The sequence below is a fragment of the Vitis riparia genome, chromosome 15 (assembly GCF_004353265.1).
Source record: "Vitis riparia cultivar Riparia Gloire de Montpellier isolate 1030 chromosome 15, EGFV_Vit.rip_1.0, whole genome shotgun sequence".
Lineage (NCBI taxonomy): Eukaryota > Viridiplantae > Streptophyta > Magnoliopsida > Vitales > Vitaceae > Vitis > Vitis riparia.
In genome coordinates, this window is record NC_048445.1 from 4,481,842 (window position 1) to 4,499,592 (window position 17,751).

General features: G+C 32.5%; 2 protein-coding genes across 3 annotated transcripts; one reads left to right on the plus strand and one right to left on the minus strand.

Annotated features, from left to right (window-relative positions):
• Positions 1-45: 45 nt before the first annotated feature.
• Positions 46-7,447, minus strand: LOC117932379 (cell division protein FtsY homolog, chloroplastic). 2 transcript variants are annotated; one of them, XM_034853616.1, is made up of 12 exons: positions 7,122-7,447; positions 6,928-7,032; positions 6,776-6,849; positions 6,621-6,679; positions 6,437-6,474; positions 5,025-5,145; positions 4,796-4,864; positions 4,604-4,686; positions 3,516-3,584; positions 2,513-2,575; positions 2,243-2,371; positions 46-447 (listed from the first exon to the last, which is right to left on the minus strand). In XM_034853616.1, the coding sequence occupies exons 1-11, from the start codon at positions 7,428-7,430 to the stop codon at positions 2,258-2,260; spliced, it is 1,104 nt and encodes a 367-aa protein (XP_034709507.1). In that variant the 5' UTR covers positions 7,431-7,447; the 3' UTR covers positions 46-447; positions 2,243-2,257. The 2 variants fall into 2 exon arrangements, with proteins under 2 accessions (XP_034709507.1, XP_034709508.1); XM_034853617.1 differs by having other exon boundaries at positions 46-476.
• Positions 7,448-12,930: 5,483 nt separating this feature from the next.
• LOC117932401 (BON1-associated protein 2) lies at positions 12,931-13,691 on the plus strand. The gene has a single exon (XM_034853646.1). The coding sequence runs from the start codon at positions 13,002-13,004 to the stop codon at positions 13,530-13,532; it is 531 nt and encodes a 176-aa protein (XP_034709537.1). The 5' UTR covers positions 12,931-13,001; the 3' UTR covers positions 13,533-13,691.
• The last annotated feature ends 4,060 nt before the right edge of the window (positions 13,692-17,751 follow it).

Genomic DNA, 17,751 nt, shown 5'->3' on the forward strand with positions numbered 1-17,751 from the left:
CATGGCTTACCTGAAATTGGTAACATATTAGAGCTCCAATCTCTGTACCTGAGGAACTCCCCATATGGGCTGGTTGCAATAGAGATTGAATGTAACAGAACAGAACCAACTAAACCAAAATTCTTATCGTGGATTTCTTTACAGAAAGGCAAGGATAAACACTTTGATCAACGAGCGAAGATATTATAATTGAATTCACCCCTACTATCTCTAGCAAGTGCAAGTGGGAATAAAATTCATGTTTCGATTGAATGGAAGCAGCTACTCTGCAGGCCAATGCCATTTCACAAGTTGGAAGCAAAAACAATCAGATGCCGGGATCTAGGATTTTTTTTTTTCCTCCCCTTGGGTTCTCTGCAGTTTCAATTTGTTCCAGCTACTAGCTTTCACCATTTTGCCTTGCGGTTTTGTGCTAAAAATTGCTGGTGGTTTCGAAAGAGGACAGCCCTGCAGAAAAAGAAAAGAAAGGAGGCAAACTACAGGCGTCGTTAGTGGTAGAAAGGAACTTGTGAATATGATCTGGAACGTAGTGAATAAAATACAAAACTGTGTAACAACTCCACATAGGTTCATTAATTTAGAAAAAGAAAAGAAAAATGGAAAAGCATTTTAGGCACGAATTTCAGTAATTAATGGGACAAAAAAAATTAATTCAGTGAGACAAGCATCATGTCAAGTGATCTACATGCCAACTGTTGAAAGAGGTAAGCCTCCTAGTTTGTATATGCAAGGAAACTATAGTGAACCTAAATCATTTTGAGTTGAATTCCTACTTTGTAGTGACTTCCAACATGTTTTACCTTCATCAGCTTTTTAATAAAAGAAGTTCAGTGTCGGTTTCTAAAAACTGAATTTTTCAGTTGTGAGAAGAATGGAACTTTAAGCTGCCCCAGCCTTTCAAATGCACTCTTTTTCTTAAACTTAATGAACCCTTAAAGTACTTTTGTCTCAAAAGTAAATAATTTGAAAGATTTTTCCTCATATCACTACCAGCATCACCATCAGAAATACATGTGTTGCATACCACCAACACCATTCCAACTCTAACATAGACATCTTAACACACAACACCAATGCCGATACTGACACTGACACGTGCTCCACCCTTTACCCATCAAGAAATCTTGATGCACTTGTCATGCCACTGCCACTAAGGCCTTTTACCACCACCCACATCACCAATATTGTCTTGCCATCAACACCACTCTGTTCCATGCTTTCTTCTTTTCCATGAATACTTTTGCAAAAAAAAAATTACCAAACATGATTTTGAATTTTTGCTTTGTAGGGGAAAAAGATAATAAAAAATAAATAAATAAGGAAGTCTTGCTTTCTTACTCTCCCTTTTAGCTTACCAAGAGGTACTCCTTTGCAGGCAAGAAAGCAAACTATTAACCTCTTTACTTTGAAAATAAATAAACAAAACCAAAAACATACTCCACCAAGCATGCTTGTCTGGGTTTGAAAAATAAAATGCATAAGGAAACCAAGAAAGTGCATAAGCATGTGCCGATGGAAATGACTGATGTAGTTGTGGAACTTGCAGTGGAGGCTCTGATTGTGGTGGAGGTGATAGTGTCAGTGTTAATGGTGGCATCAGTTACTGTGGTTCAGCAGTAGTGTAGGTGAGATAATAATGTTGTGGTCATGACAACTTCAGAGGTGATGGTAATGGTGGTGGCATTATCAACAAAGCTTGTAAGCAAGGCAATAGTGGAATGGTCACACTTTGTGGTGATAATGGCAATAATGGAGAGAATTTTGCAGTTATAAAGCAACAATGAATTGCTTCAACCGTGAAGCAAGCCTTTTTGCTTCCAAACAAGTACTTCTGAAGGCAAATATTTGTATAGAATTAATAATATTACATGTTTACATATAATAATTCAGATAAAACAAGACTGGTTTCCACATTACTGGAGCCCAATCCAGGGTCAATGACATGGAACAACCTGGAACCTCATCTTATATAGGTCTCACAAAAAGTTTTGCCACCTCTAGCAAGAACTAGGATGATGTAGACCGACATGATCAACTAGAGGATTGTTATTATGGTTGTAGAGCTATCCTAGATCATATATTAAGATCGATTCAGGCTTAGGTGTGGGTGCAACTTTATATATAACCTAATGTCCAGAAAATTTCAGAAGCAAGGATCAGTCAAACATAGTAACCATCAGTAAAAATTCACTAATATCTGAGGCGACACAGAATAATAGGATAACAGCAAATGGATACTAACCATCTTTCACAGGTCTCATGAAAATATGGCATTAACAAAGACCTCAGCATCAAAAGGCTGTAGGTCTTCGACACCTTCACCTACACCCACAAACTTTACAGGGATGCCAAGCTCATCAACCACACTGACCTGAAAGCAGAAATAATATCTCTCTGATTACCACTAGGGAAAAAAAAGGTATATCGAAGTTTAGGAGCCATCAGAAGTTAGTATTGCATCACTATCTAACGAAAGGACTGAAGAAAACACTCAGCATAAATTGGACCATACCACACAGCCACCTCTGGCAGAACCATCAAGCTTTGTCAAAATCAAACCACTTATCCCAACAACCTGCAATAAAAGTTAGTAAATATAAGGGTTAATCGATACATAATGAAAGCAGTACAACAAAATATAACATCAGAAATCTCTAGGTCTAGTCAGAATGAACTGGTAAGGGAATCCAGATTGTGAAAATTGTTGGAAACTCCATAACCAGGCTGCAAAATAATACTTCTCAAAATAAGTATATAGCACCAAAAATTTTCTGGGGTTCACATTGCATGTGCTGCTGGTGACCATGTAAGAAGTAAATAACAGCAGCAGTAGTCATGTGATGGTGCTCCTATCGCTACTTTTATCTAACTTATTATTAAATAAAACCATCAAAGGAATACACAGGGAAAGTTAGACCCCCTATTTTCTGCACCCATGGGTCTTTGTGGTATGGTCTAGGTAGAGTCAAAGGTGAAACATTATATTCGTAGCTAACAAAGGTCATTGTTGGAAGGCATATTTGAGTTAATTAAAAATTTAATTATTACCAAAACTGATGAAAGACGTGACATTAGAAGCTTTCTCTTTGCTCCTCTGTTTCTCTCCACAATCAAATGGAGTGACAGGGTGAAACCAAAATTCATCCATCATGGCAAACTTTGCTATGGGAATCTTTGATAAGATTATAAGAAAAGTAATTACTTGAAGACATTTGTTAAGGCCCATTATACAAGTATATTTTAGTCATTCAAGCAGATCATTGGCTAATTTGAGTGCATTATCGAAAGAGCTTCTGATATTCACAAAACTAAATGTGGCAAGACATGTTATATATAACAAAGTTATGATCAAATTTCTTTTCAACACCCCTACTAGTACAATATATGTGTACCTAATAGTAACGGGCATGACAAATCATCAGGTTTTCCAAAGATAGAATGTCCTTGAAACGGAACCAAAAAAAATCACAGGACAAATACCCAACCAACTTAATCCACAAGGATAGGAATTTTACCTCGTTGAACTCTCTTGCTTGTGGAAGCATGTTCAAACCAGTGGTCCCATCCAGAACTAGCAGTATCTCCTGCAATGTTTGTGAAGTGATCTAAAATAAATATCCATCATAAAACAATGGCTTGAAATTTGGCAAATGAAAAAGAATCTGCTCCTTCTCTATGACCAAGTTAGAAAAAAATATGTGCCAGCCATTCTCCATGGCAACAATCTCATATAACATAAACAATAACAAGCAGACAAATAGAGAGAAATAGAATGCATTGCACATACAAGGGTGAACTACCAGAAATAATAACAGTTCATGCTTAAAAAGCATAGAGCTAATGCAATCCATCAAAAAGAATGAAAATTAATTTCAACATGATGATAACAAAAGCAGAGATATATTTGCTTATGAAAAGTAAGAGAGAAAAAACCAAGTGCATAATTCAAAGGCTACTGCAGCTCATAGAGGTATCTGCTTCAAAGTGTAACTGTGTAGTTTCTTGTCAAGATATTGTTATACATTCCCTAATAAGAACTAACTGAAAAGATTTTATACAGTCGCAAACTTGCTGAAACTAATAAAGCCTTCATAAGAAATAAGGTATCTTCGCTCAAAATAAAATTTTATATAATCTTATTTTAAAGGCATGCTTTTGATCAAATTCCACCTATATCCATATTTAGAAAAATGACCCATAATCAGCATCCAGGAAGAATTCCTGTCTTTTTAACACAAGCTTATTGCTGCAAAAACCATCGTAAAAAGAAAGTACCGTAAGATTTTTTTGCCTCTTGGCCAGAAAACTTTTTCCTAATGAAATAATACAACAGCGATTATCAAAACACCAGAATTCATAAAATGTTATAGCACCAGACACAAATTATAATTTTTATCCCAAGAAATTTACAAACACAAAAGGGCTCCTGGGGATGGAAACCTACCATACAAAAAATGGCAGCACATGAAAAATAGATTAAGAATTAATACAGCCTCCGATATATCTATTATACAAAACATGAAAAGCAGATGCATTACATGGCCCTGACATTTAACGCTGCAAAGGAAAAATGATGTTAAAGGTGACAAACAGATGAGATTACATTGGGTGCACCAGAAACAACTTTGCCCACAGCTTTCTTACATGCAATCAACTCTTCCATCAGGCTGTAATTAGTGTGAAGACCTGAAGAAATAAACAAATAGTCATGCTAAAATTTACCATCTATGAGCCGAGTAGAAGGGTAATAATAGTATGTAGCTAGCAGCTACCTATGAGAGTTCTCTGCACTTACGTCCAGATGTATCACACAGAACGATGTCAAAACCTTGTTCTTTCCCTCTCTTTACGGCCTGTGAAAGAACTATTCAGAAAGCACTTTAAGATCATAATTTAGTAATTATTACTATGTAATGCAATCTTTACAGGCAATTACTTAGTATAATTTAATGTGATGGGCAATTGAAAATTAGAAAAGAGATGCCAGATCAATTATATCAGACTTCTCTATTTTAGTTGTCTACCTGATGATGCTTTGGCCTTCTCTCCTTCAGCTACAACAATCTCACAACCAGTCCTCTCAGCCCATATCTCCAACTGATCACTAGCAGCTGCTCTAAATGTGTCTCCTGCTGCCATTAATACCTGACACAATTCCAACCATAAGTTTTTGGATATCTAAAACTACTCATATACAAGACATGCTTTGCTTGGCAGCATCATAAAGGATGAAAGAGGAGAAATAGGAATAAGCATAAACAAAAAGACTTTAAACACAATATCTCCTTCTGGTCAGAAATGGATAATACATGTCGGCAATGTTATCAACTCTTCTGTCAGTTTATAATGTAATTGGGTAAGTATCGAATCCATCTCCTAGGGTGTAACCCAATATCCAAATTAATGGGCAATTCAATCAATCCAAGAATTGAACCAACGTAAGCAGAGACCAAATATCCCAACTAAAAGTCCATCCAGCATTACTCTATCCTGAATCCAACTCAACCCAAGTTTTTTTATTGGCATCAGTAGGAAGTCTTAACATATTAAAATGGGTAAACTCAAATCCTTGGTGCAAAAAGTAAAGGCCTCCTATTTAGCTCACTACATTAATCCATACATTCAGCTGGTTTGCACCTGCCCTTTTGTTAGACACCTCCTAATAGATTTTTTTTTCTGTTTGTCTATCTAAAAACAATGAAAAAAAAACAATACATTTAAGTTACGACAGCAAGTTTTCACCAACTAGAGAAATTTCTTGCACTCTGGGACAGTTAAAATTGATCAAACTGAACAGAACTTGGTTGTTTTCAATTTATCCAGCCTAGAGACTGTCTAATGTCTTTAAGAGGACCATCCAAAACAGTTAAAGTCACCCAGGATATTAAAATTTTACTTATAAGCAACAGAGTGCAATATAAATGATGTATGGACAATACAAAATCTATTAGTGATCCTTCCTTTTCAGCTTAAAAAGTGAATTATATTCATTTTCTATCTGTAGAACACAATTTACCTCACTGACACAAAGGCTTTTGAAATTGAAGTTATGGACATTATTGAAGGAAACTTCAGACTACAAGTTCCTTCTTGGAAAGATATACTAGATGTTGCAAGTTGAATTTTTCAAATGATAAGGAGTTTATACTGGTTTTATGTTTCAAGTTTTAAGTTTGAAACCGCCAAGATCTCTATAATCAACAAGCAGCACAAGCGAAATAGCATTATGAACTGACATCTGAATATCAAACTCCCTATACCATATTCTTCAAATGCTTCCATCTCTATCTAAATAAACCATTCTCCTAAGGAAATTATTATGTGTTACAAAGCCATGCCGCACTAAGTCCAAAACAAGAAAATTGCAATATTTCCTATCATGTCTTTCTAACACATTTAAACCAGTTATATCGAATTGAATTACAAAAGAACTCACCTTAGCCCCTTCTTTCTTCAACTTATAGGCCAGCTTTCCTGCAATTGAAAAATTAATCAAACAGTGCAAATTTCAGGTTCCATGATTCATCAATATTTGAATTGAGATATGTCCATTTGTTTTCTATCAGAAATTTTCTGCGGCATAAACTTCTGGTGTAGATAGATTCAACTGTATTTCTTACCAAGAGATGTAGTCTTGCCACCACCATTGACACCAACAATAATCACTACAGCTGGTTTCCTAACAGCCAATAAAACTAAATTAAATCGAAAGTATAGCACAATCATACAATTAAAATTTTAAATTCAAATCCAAACCTAAATTATAAAATAAAACCTGAATCCAAGTTGAAGCGCTGTTTTACTCCCTTTCTTAGTTAACAAATCCAGCACACTCTTCTTTAAAGCATCCTACAAATCCATACATCACATTCATCAACCAAACTGTTTCAAATTCAAAACCTCGACAGCATTTTCAAAATGCAAAACCTTGATTTCGCTTCCTGATTTGAGCTTCCCCGCTAATATATCGTCTCGCAAGCTCTCCACGATCTTAATCGTGATTCGAGGCCCAAAATCAGACACCAGAAGAGCCTGAAATAAGTAAATTCCGAACCTCATTTCCTGTTCATCTCCCTGGAAATTTAAGAATTTTTCCGGGGGGGGAAGAAAGAAAACAAAACCTCTTCGAGCTCATCGAGGACTCGATCGGTGTCGGCGAGGTTCCAGTAAAGGAGGAGCTCGTCGATGACGGCGAGGTTGTCTCGGGTTTTGGAGAAGCCGGAGAAGAGTTTCTCGACGTCGCTCTTGGTCTTTTCCTTGATGAGGCGGCCGAGCCGGGTGAAGAACCCGGTCTGGCCTGCTTGGCACGTGAAGCGGGGTGCGGAGGGGGGCTTGGGGGCGAACCGGGTTCGGGGGAGGTTGAAGGCGAAGAGGGAGGGTGGCGTTGGAGAAGCTGAGAGTGAGCGAACGAAGGGGGAGGGAGAAGCCATTTCGGTGCTCCCACTGTGCGAGAGACATGGCAGTAGATAATATTCCTTTCAACGACGTCGTTTCGAATCTCACGGAATACAAGCCTTATCCTACAAACGACACCGTTTAGTTAACTACACTCACACAATTGATAAAGGAGAATGATGGAAAAATTTTAGCAAATTTAAGTTTTATTTTAATTTTCTTTCATTACTTCCTTTCTTTATTCTCTTAATTTTTTTTCTTTTGTATATTTCCTTAGACTTTTCAAGATTAAAAACAAAAAAACAAAAAAAATTAAATAATCTCCATTTAACAAATAAAAAGCTTTAAATATTATTCATTGTACCACTAGTAGTGCATATTCTTTTAGCGTCCAATATTACTACATCGTGTTCATATGAGTCCATTTATAATACTAAATATTTTTTTTCAATAGGTATTAAAAATACACCATCGATCAAATGATGTTACGTATATATTTTCAAGTTTCATTGTTTATACCTTAATCTCAATTAGGTGACTTGTGTTTGACAACAAAAAGAGCTAGCATGTGTGCCGGAACATGCAAAGAACCACATGATGGCTCAACTCAACAAAAATTTAAGAGCACTGTTTTGTTGAGTTGATATTTTTTTTCTTCCAAGAGGGATGCCTTGAGAGAGAGTTCAAAGAAAATTTATTTACACACCAATAATGTTCCTTTCCTCCCAAGGGTAGTGATAGGATATGGGCAATAATGGATATGGCACTCCAAAGGCATGATATGGAGTCTTAGGGATAAGTAAGATATGAAGGTAAAACTTTGCTAATACCCATGTATGGGGTATAATACCATAAGTGTGGTACAACTCGTGAGAGCAACATCATGGTGCAACTCTTTAACACATGATACAAGGTATACATGTTTTGGGGGGAGAAGGGATATTGAATAGCACTATGAGCCAACAATATAATGAATGTAAGACAGGGACTAAAATAAAAGTCATGACACATCAAGGCTAGTTGCAACAAGGATGCAAGCCAAGAGGGCATTTAGCATACTAAAACTACCTATACATACATCTATGGGCTAAGTGGTACACATGGGCTCAACACAATGCAACACATGGGCTAAGTGGTACTTATCAACTTTTCTTCTTATACTATTTTCCAATTACCCTGTTGATACCAAGTCAACTAAGGATGGGATCCTCTCTTGATCGTGGCAAAGAAAGCTTATGCATAGCTGTTGGAATCTGGCACTCTTCTTCTTTGCACGAAAGGTGTCCGGATTGGTTGTCCGAGAACACTCTTCGAAGCTTAAGTCAGACACTAAAGTGGGTAGAAACCTCTTTTTAGAGAGAGTAGACGAGAGATTCTCAATGTTGCGTATCTGAGTTTTCTTTTAGTAGGGTTTTTATAGTGCTCAAAAGGGGGAAACACAATGATGTTGAGTTGGCCCTTAACTTAATGTTGCAATGATGATTACGCAAATGAGGGACATGGCAATCATCATAACTTCACGATGGTTGGTGGCTGTGTCAGACGGCGCATTATGACACAGTATGTCATCGCTTCAACCTGTTGAAGGTATGAGATTGGATATGACAGTCCATTGACGTAGATGCAAGGATGGGAAGAATCTCATCAATCATCCTAGTGTCAGATAATCATCATCTCACATATCAAAGAAGATTTGGGACTGTTAAGAAGATGTGGTCCACTTAGTGGCCCTAAATGGTTCGGATATAATGTTTCTGGTGCTTCAAAGATACTCCTAACAACGATGAAAAGAGTGACACGTGGTTCAGTTAAGGTATTGTCACGTGGACAGTAGCGTAAAGGTACACGTGGGTAGACGCGTGGGAGAAGGTCTCCATAGACCCAACATGACTTTAAACAATTTCATGGAACATTAGCTTTTAGTCATAACATTGTCTTTAATTCATAACGGTCTCATGGAGCATTGATTTGTAAGATTAAGGTAGTGTTTGTTTTTTGACTGAATAGAAAAAGCCAAATATTTTGGCTTTTTCTATTTAGTTAAAAGTAATATGTTGATATCATCCAATATAACTAAAATGAACTTATTATCAATAAATTCAATTTAATTATATTGGATAATGTCAACATGTTACTTTTAACTGAATAGAAAAAATTAAAATATTTGGTTTTTTCTATTCAGGAAAAAAAAAACACCACCTAAGTAAAAAGTAAAAGAGAATGAAATTTTTTTTTTTGGGAAATGAGTTAATTTATGCCTTATAATCTAAAATTTTTAAAAATTAATGTGCCCATTTAGTCTCCATAAATTTAATAAACTTAATTGTTCTAAGTATATTGTAAAATTAAAATATAATTAAATAAAATCAAAATATAAAATAAGAGAATTAAATTTGTACAAAATTATCTGAATAAATTATATACGTTCATTCAATGTTGTATCATAAATCTAAAATTAAAAAATTAGTTAATTATAAAATAATGAGAATTGAGTCGATGCGAAACAATATGAACGAATTAGACACGTTGTGCGTCGGGAACTAAAAACTAATTATAACATAAGATTTTTAAAAAAGTTAATTATAATATACAATTAAAAAAATTAATCATAATATGCAATTAAAAGAAAATTAAATGAATTAGAGTACGCAAGCCATTCCCATTGGGCATTGTTTTAAAACATAAAAAACGTGGCGACTTGACCTTGGCCGGTGGTCTCCTCCGTAAAAAATTATGAAAAATAAAAAGGCTGCTCATAGTTTGACAAAATTTTGAATTAAATAAATTTTGAAAAATAATGAGGTGGCAAGATGATGATCGAGCATAGAGAAGCGTTCCTTTAAAGAATTAACTAATCCGCTAAATCGTTGACCCAATTCCTGGACCTCGTGGCTCCGCGGCACGTTTAAAACGACTTACAGTGCACACGCGTGGCACGTGTTATCATCCGGAAGTAAAGTAATCAAATTCCTAATTGAATTTGGAATGGGAATGCGTGGATGATTTCCATGCATCCTCATTCTATCAATTTAAAATAGTCCACGTGAATGGTTTTGATTTTTGTTTTTTTTATTTAAAAAACTGGTTGCGGGGATTCGAATCAATTATTTGACTCAAAATATTTTTTTTAAAGTAAATAATATTTTTATAAAGAATAAGTTGAAAGTAAGGTTTTAATTTTAAAAATTTTTAAATATTTTTTGAGGGCTTTTTTGGAATTGTTCTCATATATATTCATGAAAAAGGTTTTTTTTTTTTTTTTTTATAAAGAGAAAATAATATTTATTTTTAAAATTTTTATAAAAGTATAAATATTTTAAATAATTTTAAGGTATTTTTAGATTTTTTTGAACTTTTTAAAATAATAATAAAAAGATGAAAAATATTTTAAAATTTTAATTTTTGTAATATATAGGTGTGTGTGGTACTTCTATAAAAAAATAAATAGAAAAATTGTTCTCTATATTTGAGTTCTTGAAATTTTATTCTGAAAATAATTAAAAATTATTTTTAAAAACTATTCTAATTTTTTAAATTTAATTATATTTAAAAATATCACAAGTAATCAAATCCCCAGGTGAATTTCAGAGCCGTCTGGGAATGAAAATGCATGAATCAATTACGTGCATGATGCATCTGCCTCCATCAATTTTGAGTCAAATTGAGTCAAATTGTTCTTTTAGACGTTTCTTTTGAAACCATGGCTAAAGTAGCCCACAAAAACAATCCCACGTCTTTCAAAATATAAATAATATTTTTATGAAAATAAGTTAAATAAATTTAAAATAACATATAAAAATAATTTATTAATTTTAAATTTATTTTTTATTTGCTTTGTTTTACCTTTCTTCTAATAATAATTACAAAGAAAAAAGAAAAAAAATGTTTTTACATACTCGTATAAAAATAATTGTAAAATAACAATCCTTTAAAAATAATTTATTCAAACCAAAAAAATATATAAAATTTAATTATTTTGTAAATAACGATTTGAAATTTGTATTTTATAAACTTAGATTTTTATTTTATGAATTTTTATTTTCATATGGGCGTATAAAAACACATTTTCATGGTCCAATTATACAATAATAACCATACAAATTATAAATAAGATCGACCTAATTTCTTGTATCAAAACTATAAAGAAACATCTTATTATAAAACAACTCGTTGCTTTGAATAAATTACATTTTGGTATAGAGTTGTTTATCTAACTAGTTAACTATAAAGTTAAGGATAAAAATTTGGTATAAAGTTGTCTACCAAACCTGTTAACTAGAAAGTAAAAGAATAAAAAGTAGATTTTTAATCTTAAAAAAAAAAAACATAATGCTTTCGGTGATATTTAAAGAAAAATAAAACAATAAAATTTATTTAAAAATTATAAAAGAAGGATTAAAAATATTTGAAAAATATAAAATGTTAATTATTTTTAAATAACTGCTTAAAATTTGTATTTTATAAACTTAGATTCCTATTTTATGATTTTTTTCATATCGATGTATGAAAACATACTTTCATGGTCCATATGATACAATAATAACCATACAAATTATAAGATCGATGTAATTTCTCGTATCAAAACTATAAAGAAACATCGTATCATAAAACAACTCATTGCTTTGAATAATTACATTTTGGTATAGAGTTTTCTACACCTAACACCTAACTAGTTAATTAGAAAGTTAAGAATAAAAATTTGGTATAAAGTTGTCTACCAAACCCATTAACTAGAAAGTAAAAGAATAAAAGTTTTGATGCCAATTGGCTGCTGCTTTTTAAGATAATTTTCTGATCTCTAAATAAAATAAAAATAAATAAATAAATAAAAACAAGAATTCACAATAAAAAATAAAAAGTAGTTTTTTAATCTTAAAATAAAAAATATAGTGTTTTCGATAATATTTAAAAATAATAAAATAATAAAACTTATTTTTAAAAATTATAAAAGATAGATTAAAGATATTTTAAGTTTTAGATTTTTGTTATATAAAATATGGAAAACAAATTTAAAAAATTCTTCTCAAAAACTATATTTTAAAAAATAAATTAAAAATAAAATAATAATAAATATTTTTAAAAATATAAAAGATAAATTAAAAATATGTCAATTTCTTCCTAACTTTTATTTAAAAAATATATATAAAAAAAAAAAAAAACAGTTTTTTAAAATAGTTGTAAAAGGTACATTTTAAAATTATTTTTAAAAACACTCTCCCTTGAATTTTTAAACGTTGGCGTGTGGGTTTGCTTTAAAAGAATCTAAGGAGAAACTTTCGCCGATGGCTGGGGTGAAATACTAGTCAGAGCCCACCCACCTACGGCGCACTTGAATTCTTGTTTCCAAGCAACGGCCCGCTATCCCGCTTTCCAATAGAATTAATTTTCAACCCAATACTGGACCCCACCCGGTCAAGGTCAAACAATGTGCCTCTTCACAGAAGTACCCTGTTACTTTCTATCCACTTTCTCTCTCCTTTCTTTCCTTCTTCCTATTTAGCTCATATAAATTTGCCCTCGCACCGTAAACCCCTTTCCCATCATCATTCTTTTCTAGTCTCTAAACATACAGCAGTATCTACTACATAGTTTGCGTACTTATTAATATGGAGGCCGCTTCAGGGGTCGTGGAAATCACTGTAATCTCCGGCGAGGACTTAAGGGTAAACTCGAGGAGGCCAGTGAAGAAGAATGCCTTTGCCGTTGTGAGAACCGATTCCAAGAACTATCAGATGACGACGGTCGACAAAGAAGGGGGAAGCTACTCGACGTGGAATGAGAAGCTGGTGATGAACTTGCCGGCTCACGCGAGGTTCTTGACGGTGGAGGTGCATTGCAAGACTTCGTCCGGCGACAGGGTCATCGGAACTGCGAGGGTTCCGGTGTCCGACTTTTCCGGAGGGTCGACGCCGGAGAGCTACTTGCATTTCTTGAGCTACAGGTTGAGGGACGACAAGGGTGAAAGGAACGGGATTGTGAATCTGTCCGTAAGAATGAAGGTGCCGGAGCGTGTGGTTCCCGTGATGGCTGCGCCGCCGCAGCGGATGTGGCCGGAGACTGTGGTGGGTGGCTGGGATTGCGCTGGAGTAGTGATGGGTGTGCCTGTTCGCTCCTCGTATCGGACGGTTCAAGTTTGAATTGACCACGATTGTATTTGGACCGTTGGTATTATTTTAAAAAAGTTTGAATTGACCGGGAAATGTATTTGGACCGTTGGTATCATTTTAAAAAAAATTGTATATATACAATATTATATTCATGTCAATTCGGAGAAAATAATAAAAATATATTCTGAATATTAAGGGACAATATTAGTATTGTTATTAAGTATGAAACAAAGTCAAAATGGGGCTTTTACAATAAACGATTGTTCTGTTTGGAAAATGTTTTCATAAATAATTATTAAAAATAGTTTTTGTGATGTTTTGTAAAATAAAAGTCTATTTATAAATTTAAAATATTTTTAATTTATTTTTTATGTTTTTAATGAGTTTTAAAGATAAATTGTATATGTGATGTTTTATTTTTAATCAATTCTCTATATTTATAGAGTAATTTAATAAAATAAATTGAATATAAGTAAAAATAACTAAAAGATGTTATATGAAAATACTATATTTTTTGTTTTTAAGAACAAAAAATAGTTTTCTATTTTTTTGTTGTCAAACATATTTTTCTATTTTTTATTTTGAAAATTAGAAAATTATTTTCAAAAAATAGTTTTAAAGAGAGCCAATATTTTTAAATTATACAAGTTTTTTTTAATAATATTAGTCAACTAAGTATAAAATCTTTTGATGAGTTTAAAAAATAGTTTTTGGTTTGAGAATTCGAATCAAATACAGCTTTAACATTTGTGAAACAAGGCTAATTGACTTAAACAAAACACCTAAAAGGTGCAGGTGCAGGTGATTGAATTTTCAAAACTTTGAATAAAATTAGTCAAATAGGTCTAGAAACTTTTGATGAGTTTTAAAAAAAGTTTTTGGTTTGAGAATTCGAATCAAATACAACCTTAGACAAGACTAATTGACTTAAACAAAACATCGAAGAGGGGGGAATTGAATTTTCAAAACTCGAATAAAATTAGTCAACTAGGTATAAAAACTTTTGATGAGTTTAAAAAAAAAAAAAAAGGTTTTTGGTTTGAGAATTTGAATCAAATAGAGCCTTAGCATTTGTAAAACAAAACTAATTAACTTAAACAAAACACCCAAGCGAGGGGAAGTGTGTTGAATTTTTAAAACTTTGTCAAAAACTAATTTAATTAAGCAAAGAATAACTCAATAAACGTAAATAAGCAGGAATTAAGAGATGCAAATGGTATTTTATAGACAATTTTTGTCTATATCCACTCTCCTCAACCTCATTTTCAAGTGAGAGTTTCAATCATTTTAAGGCTTCCAATGCAAGCCTTCAAGTTTCTACACTTGGATTTAAGGGTTCCAATGACCACATACAAAAACTCATCAAGTTTAATCACAACTTGAAACTTGAAAAAGAACTTGAAGAGTTGCAAGAAAACTTTTTAAATATTGAAAATGATAAATCTTCTTTAGAAAAAAATAATGAAATTTTGAAATAAAAGAATGAATAGTTAACCTCCTCACTTTTAATTTTCTCTTATGGTAAAAAATCTTTTGATATGATACTTGCTAGTTAAAAATGTATGTTTGACAAAAATGATTGGAATACGAGCTTTTTAAGAATCAAAAGTATTTCAAAATTATTTTGTAAAATAATCTTTTAGTGCAAGTGTTTCCACCACTTGCAATTTTTATAAAAGAGGAGCACATATTAATAGCACTTGCTCACTTAGAAATGGTTCTCAAAAGGCTATTACTTTAACAACAAACAAGATTTAAGTTGAAAAATCAAAATGCACTAACCCCTAGGAGCTAAAAATATATGAGTATCTAAATCTACTTGAGTTTTTCTTAAATGGCTAAAAAAATGAATAAGTGATTCTTGGATAATGGATTTTCAAGACATATGATCAGAAATGAAACTAAGTTCTTATTTTCTTACAAAAAGAAAGGGTGGTTATGTGACTTTTGGTGACAATGCAAAAGGAAATATAATTATACAAGAAAATGTTGGTAATAAGCTAATAAAACCTTTTTCCTTACTAAAAATGCGTTGTCAATTGATAGTTTAAAACATAATTTTTTTAGCATTAGTCAACTATGTGACAAAGGTTTTAAAATAATTTTTGAAGCACTTTATTGCGTCATTAAAGATGTTCAAAATGATAAAACTATTTTCATGAGTCATAGAAATGATAATGTTTATACAATTAGTATTCAAAAATATGATGGTCATGACAAATGCTTTTCTAGCATACATGATCAAAGTTGGTTGTGGCATAGGAGGTTAGAACATGCTAACATAAACCTTATTTCACAACTTAACAAAAATAACTTGTAAGAAGTCTTCCCAAAATGTGATTTGAAACTCCACACATATCCTTGAAAAAAATACACACATTATTCACAAAAAAAATATTTACATTTTTTTGGAGGCAAATCAAGACCCCCACTACTACCTCCTTAGGTCTAAATATTTATTTAGATAACTTTGGGAATGGATTTAAGGCATTCTCCCACCTTGAAATGGGATTTGAAATCCCCACATACATCCTTAAGAAAAAAATCCATACATTCTTCATAAAAACATGTATATTTTTTTAGAGGCTAAGCTAACCAGGACCCATTAGGCCCTATTTGAGTATAAATATTCATTTGGGGAACCCTGGGATTGGATTGAAGCCCTTTCCTCACCCCGATGACCAAAATTCTAACTCCTACTTACTTCCTTAAGAAAGATTTTGAAGAACGTATGTATTTTTTTTTTCAATAATGTACATATTTTTCTTAAGGATATACATGGACTTAGAAATTAACTATTGCCATGGAGGAAGGCCTCATACCCATTTTTGAGGTTCCACACGTGAATACTTAGATCTTAATAAGGTCAAATAAGGTATCATTAGACATTTAAAAAATAAACACATTTTTCTTAATAATAAACGTGAGCTTAGAAATCAACTATGGAGGTAAGGAATCGTTTTAAATCCATTCCCAAGATTCCATAAATGAACAACCAATTAAAGGCCCAATTAGACCTTATTATATCTTAAATTTTTATTTAGGGAACCTTGGGAATGGATTTGAGACATTTCCCCACCCTGAAATAGGATTTGGAACCCCACATACATCCTTAGGACAAATATGTACATTCTTCACATAAATATGTACATTCTTTAGAAAAATACATATATTTTTTAAAATGTCAATCGAGGCCCACTTAAGCCCTTTTTGGGTCTAAATATTCATTTTGGGAACCTTGGGAATTAATTTGAGGTCTTCCCCTATCCTAAGATTTGATTTGGAACGTCACGTACATTTTTAAGAAAAATAGGTACATTCTCATGAAAAATACATACATTCTTCATAAAAATATGTACATTTTTTTTAATGCCAATTGAAACCCTATTAGGCCCTATTTGGGTCTAATATTCATTTTGGGAACCTTGGGGATGAATTTGAAGCATTCACCTACCTATAAATTTTGATTTGGAACTCTACATACATCTTTAAAAAAATAGGTATGTTCTTAAGAGAAATACGTACATTCTTCACAAAAGTACATATATTTTTTTGGAAGCCAATCTAAACCTTATTAGGCTTTATTGTGTCTTAAATATTCATTTGAAGAACCTTGGGAATGGTTTTGCGCCCTTCCCCTACTCCAAACTACGATTTGGAACCTCACACACATTCTTAAGAAAAATACATACATTTTTCATAAAATTATGTACAACTTTTTGGTGGGCTAATTGGGGCCTCATTAGGTCTTATTTGTCTTAAATATTCATTTTGGGAACCTTATGAATGGATCTAAGCCCTTTCTCCACCCCAAGATGCGATTTGAAAATTCACATACATTTTTAAGAAAAATACGTACATTTTTTTTAAGCTAATTGAGACCCCATTAAGCCATATTCGGGTGTAAATATTCATTTGGGTTACCTTTGGAACTGGAGTGGAGCCCTTTCTTAACCCTAATGACCGAAATTCTAACCTCCACTTACTTCCTTTTGAAAGATTATTAAGAAAATAAAATCTTGAATACAATATTTTATGACAAATATATATTTTTTCTATTTGATGTTAATAAAATAATTAAAGATTTTAATAAATCAAAAAAGTTATAATCATCGTCAAAAATCATAAGAAAAAAAATCCATAAACATTTATTGCAATTTTGATAAAATAAATAAATAAATAAAAATAATATAAATAGTAAAATAGTATTATAAAGATATTTTTATTTCTATGTGTGATAAGATTTATA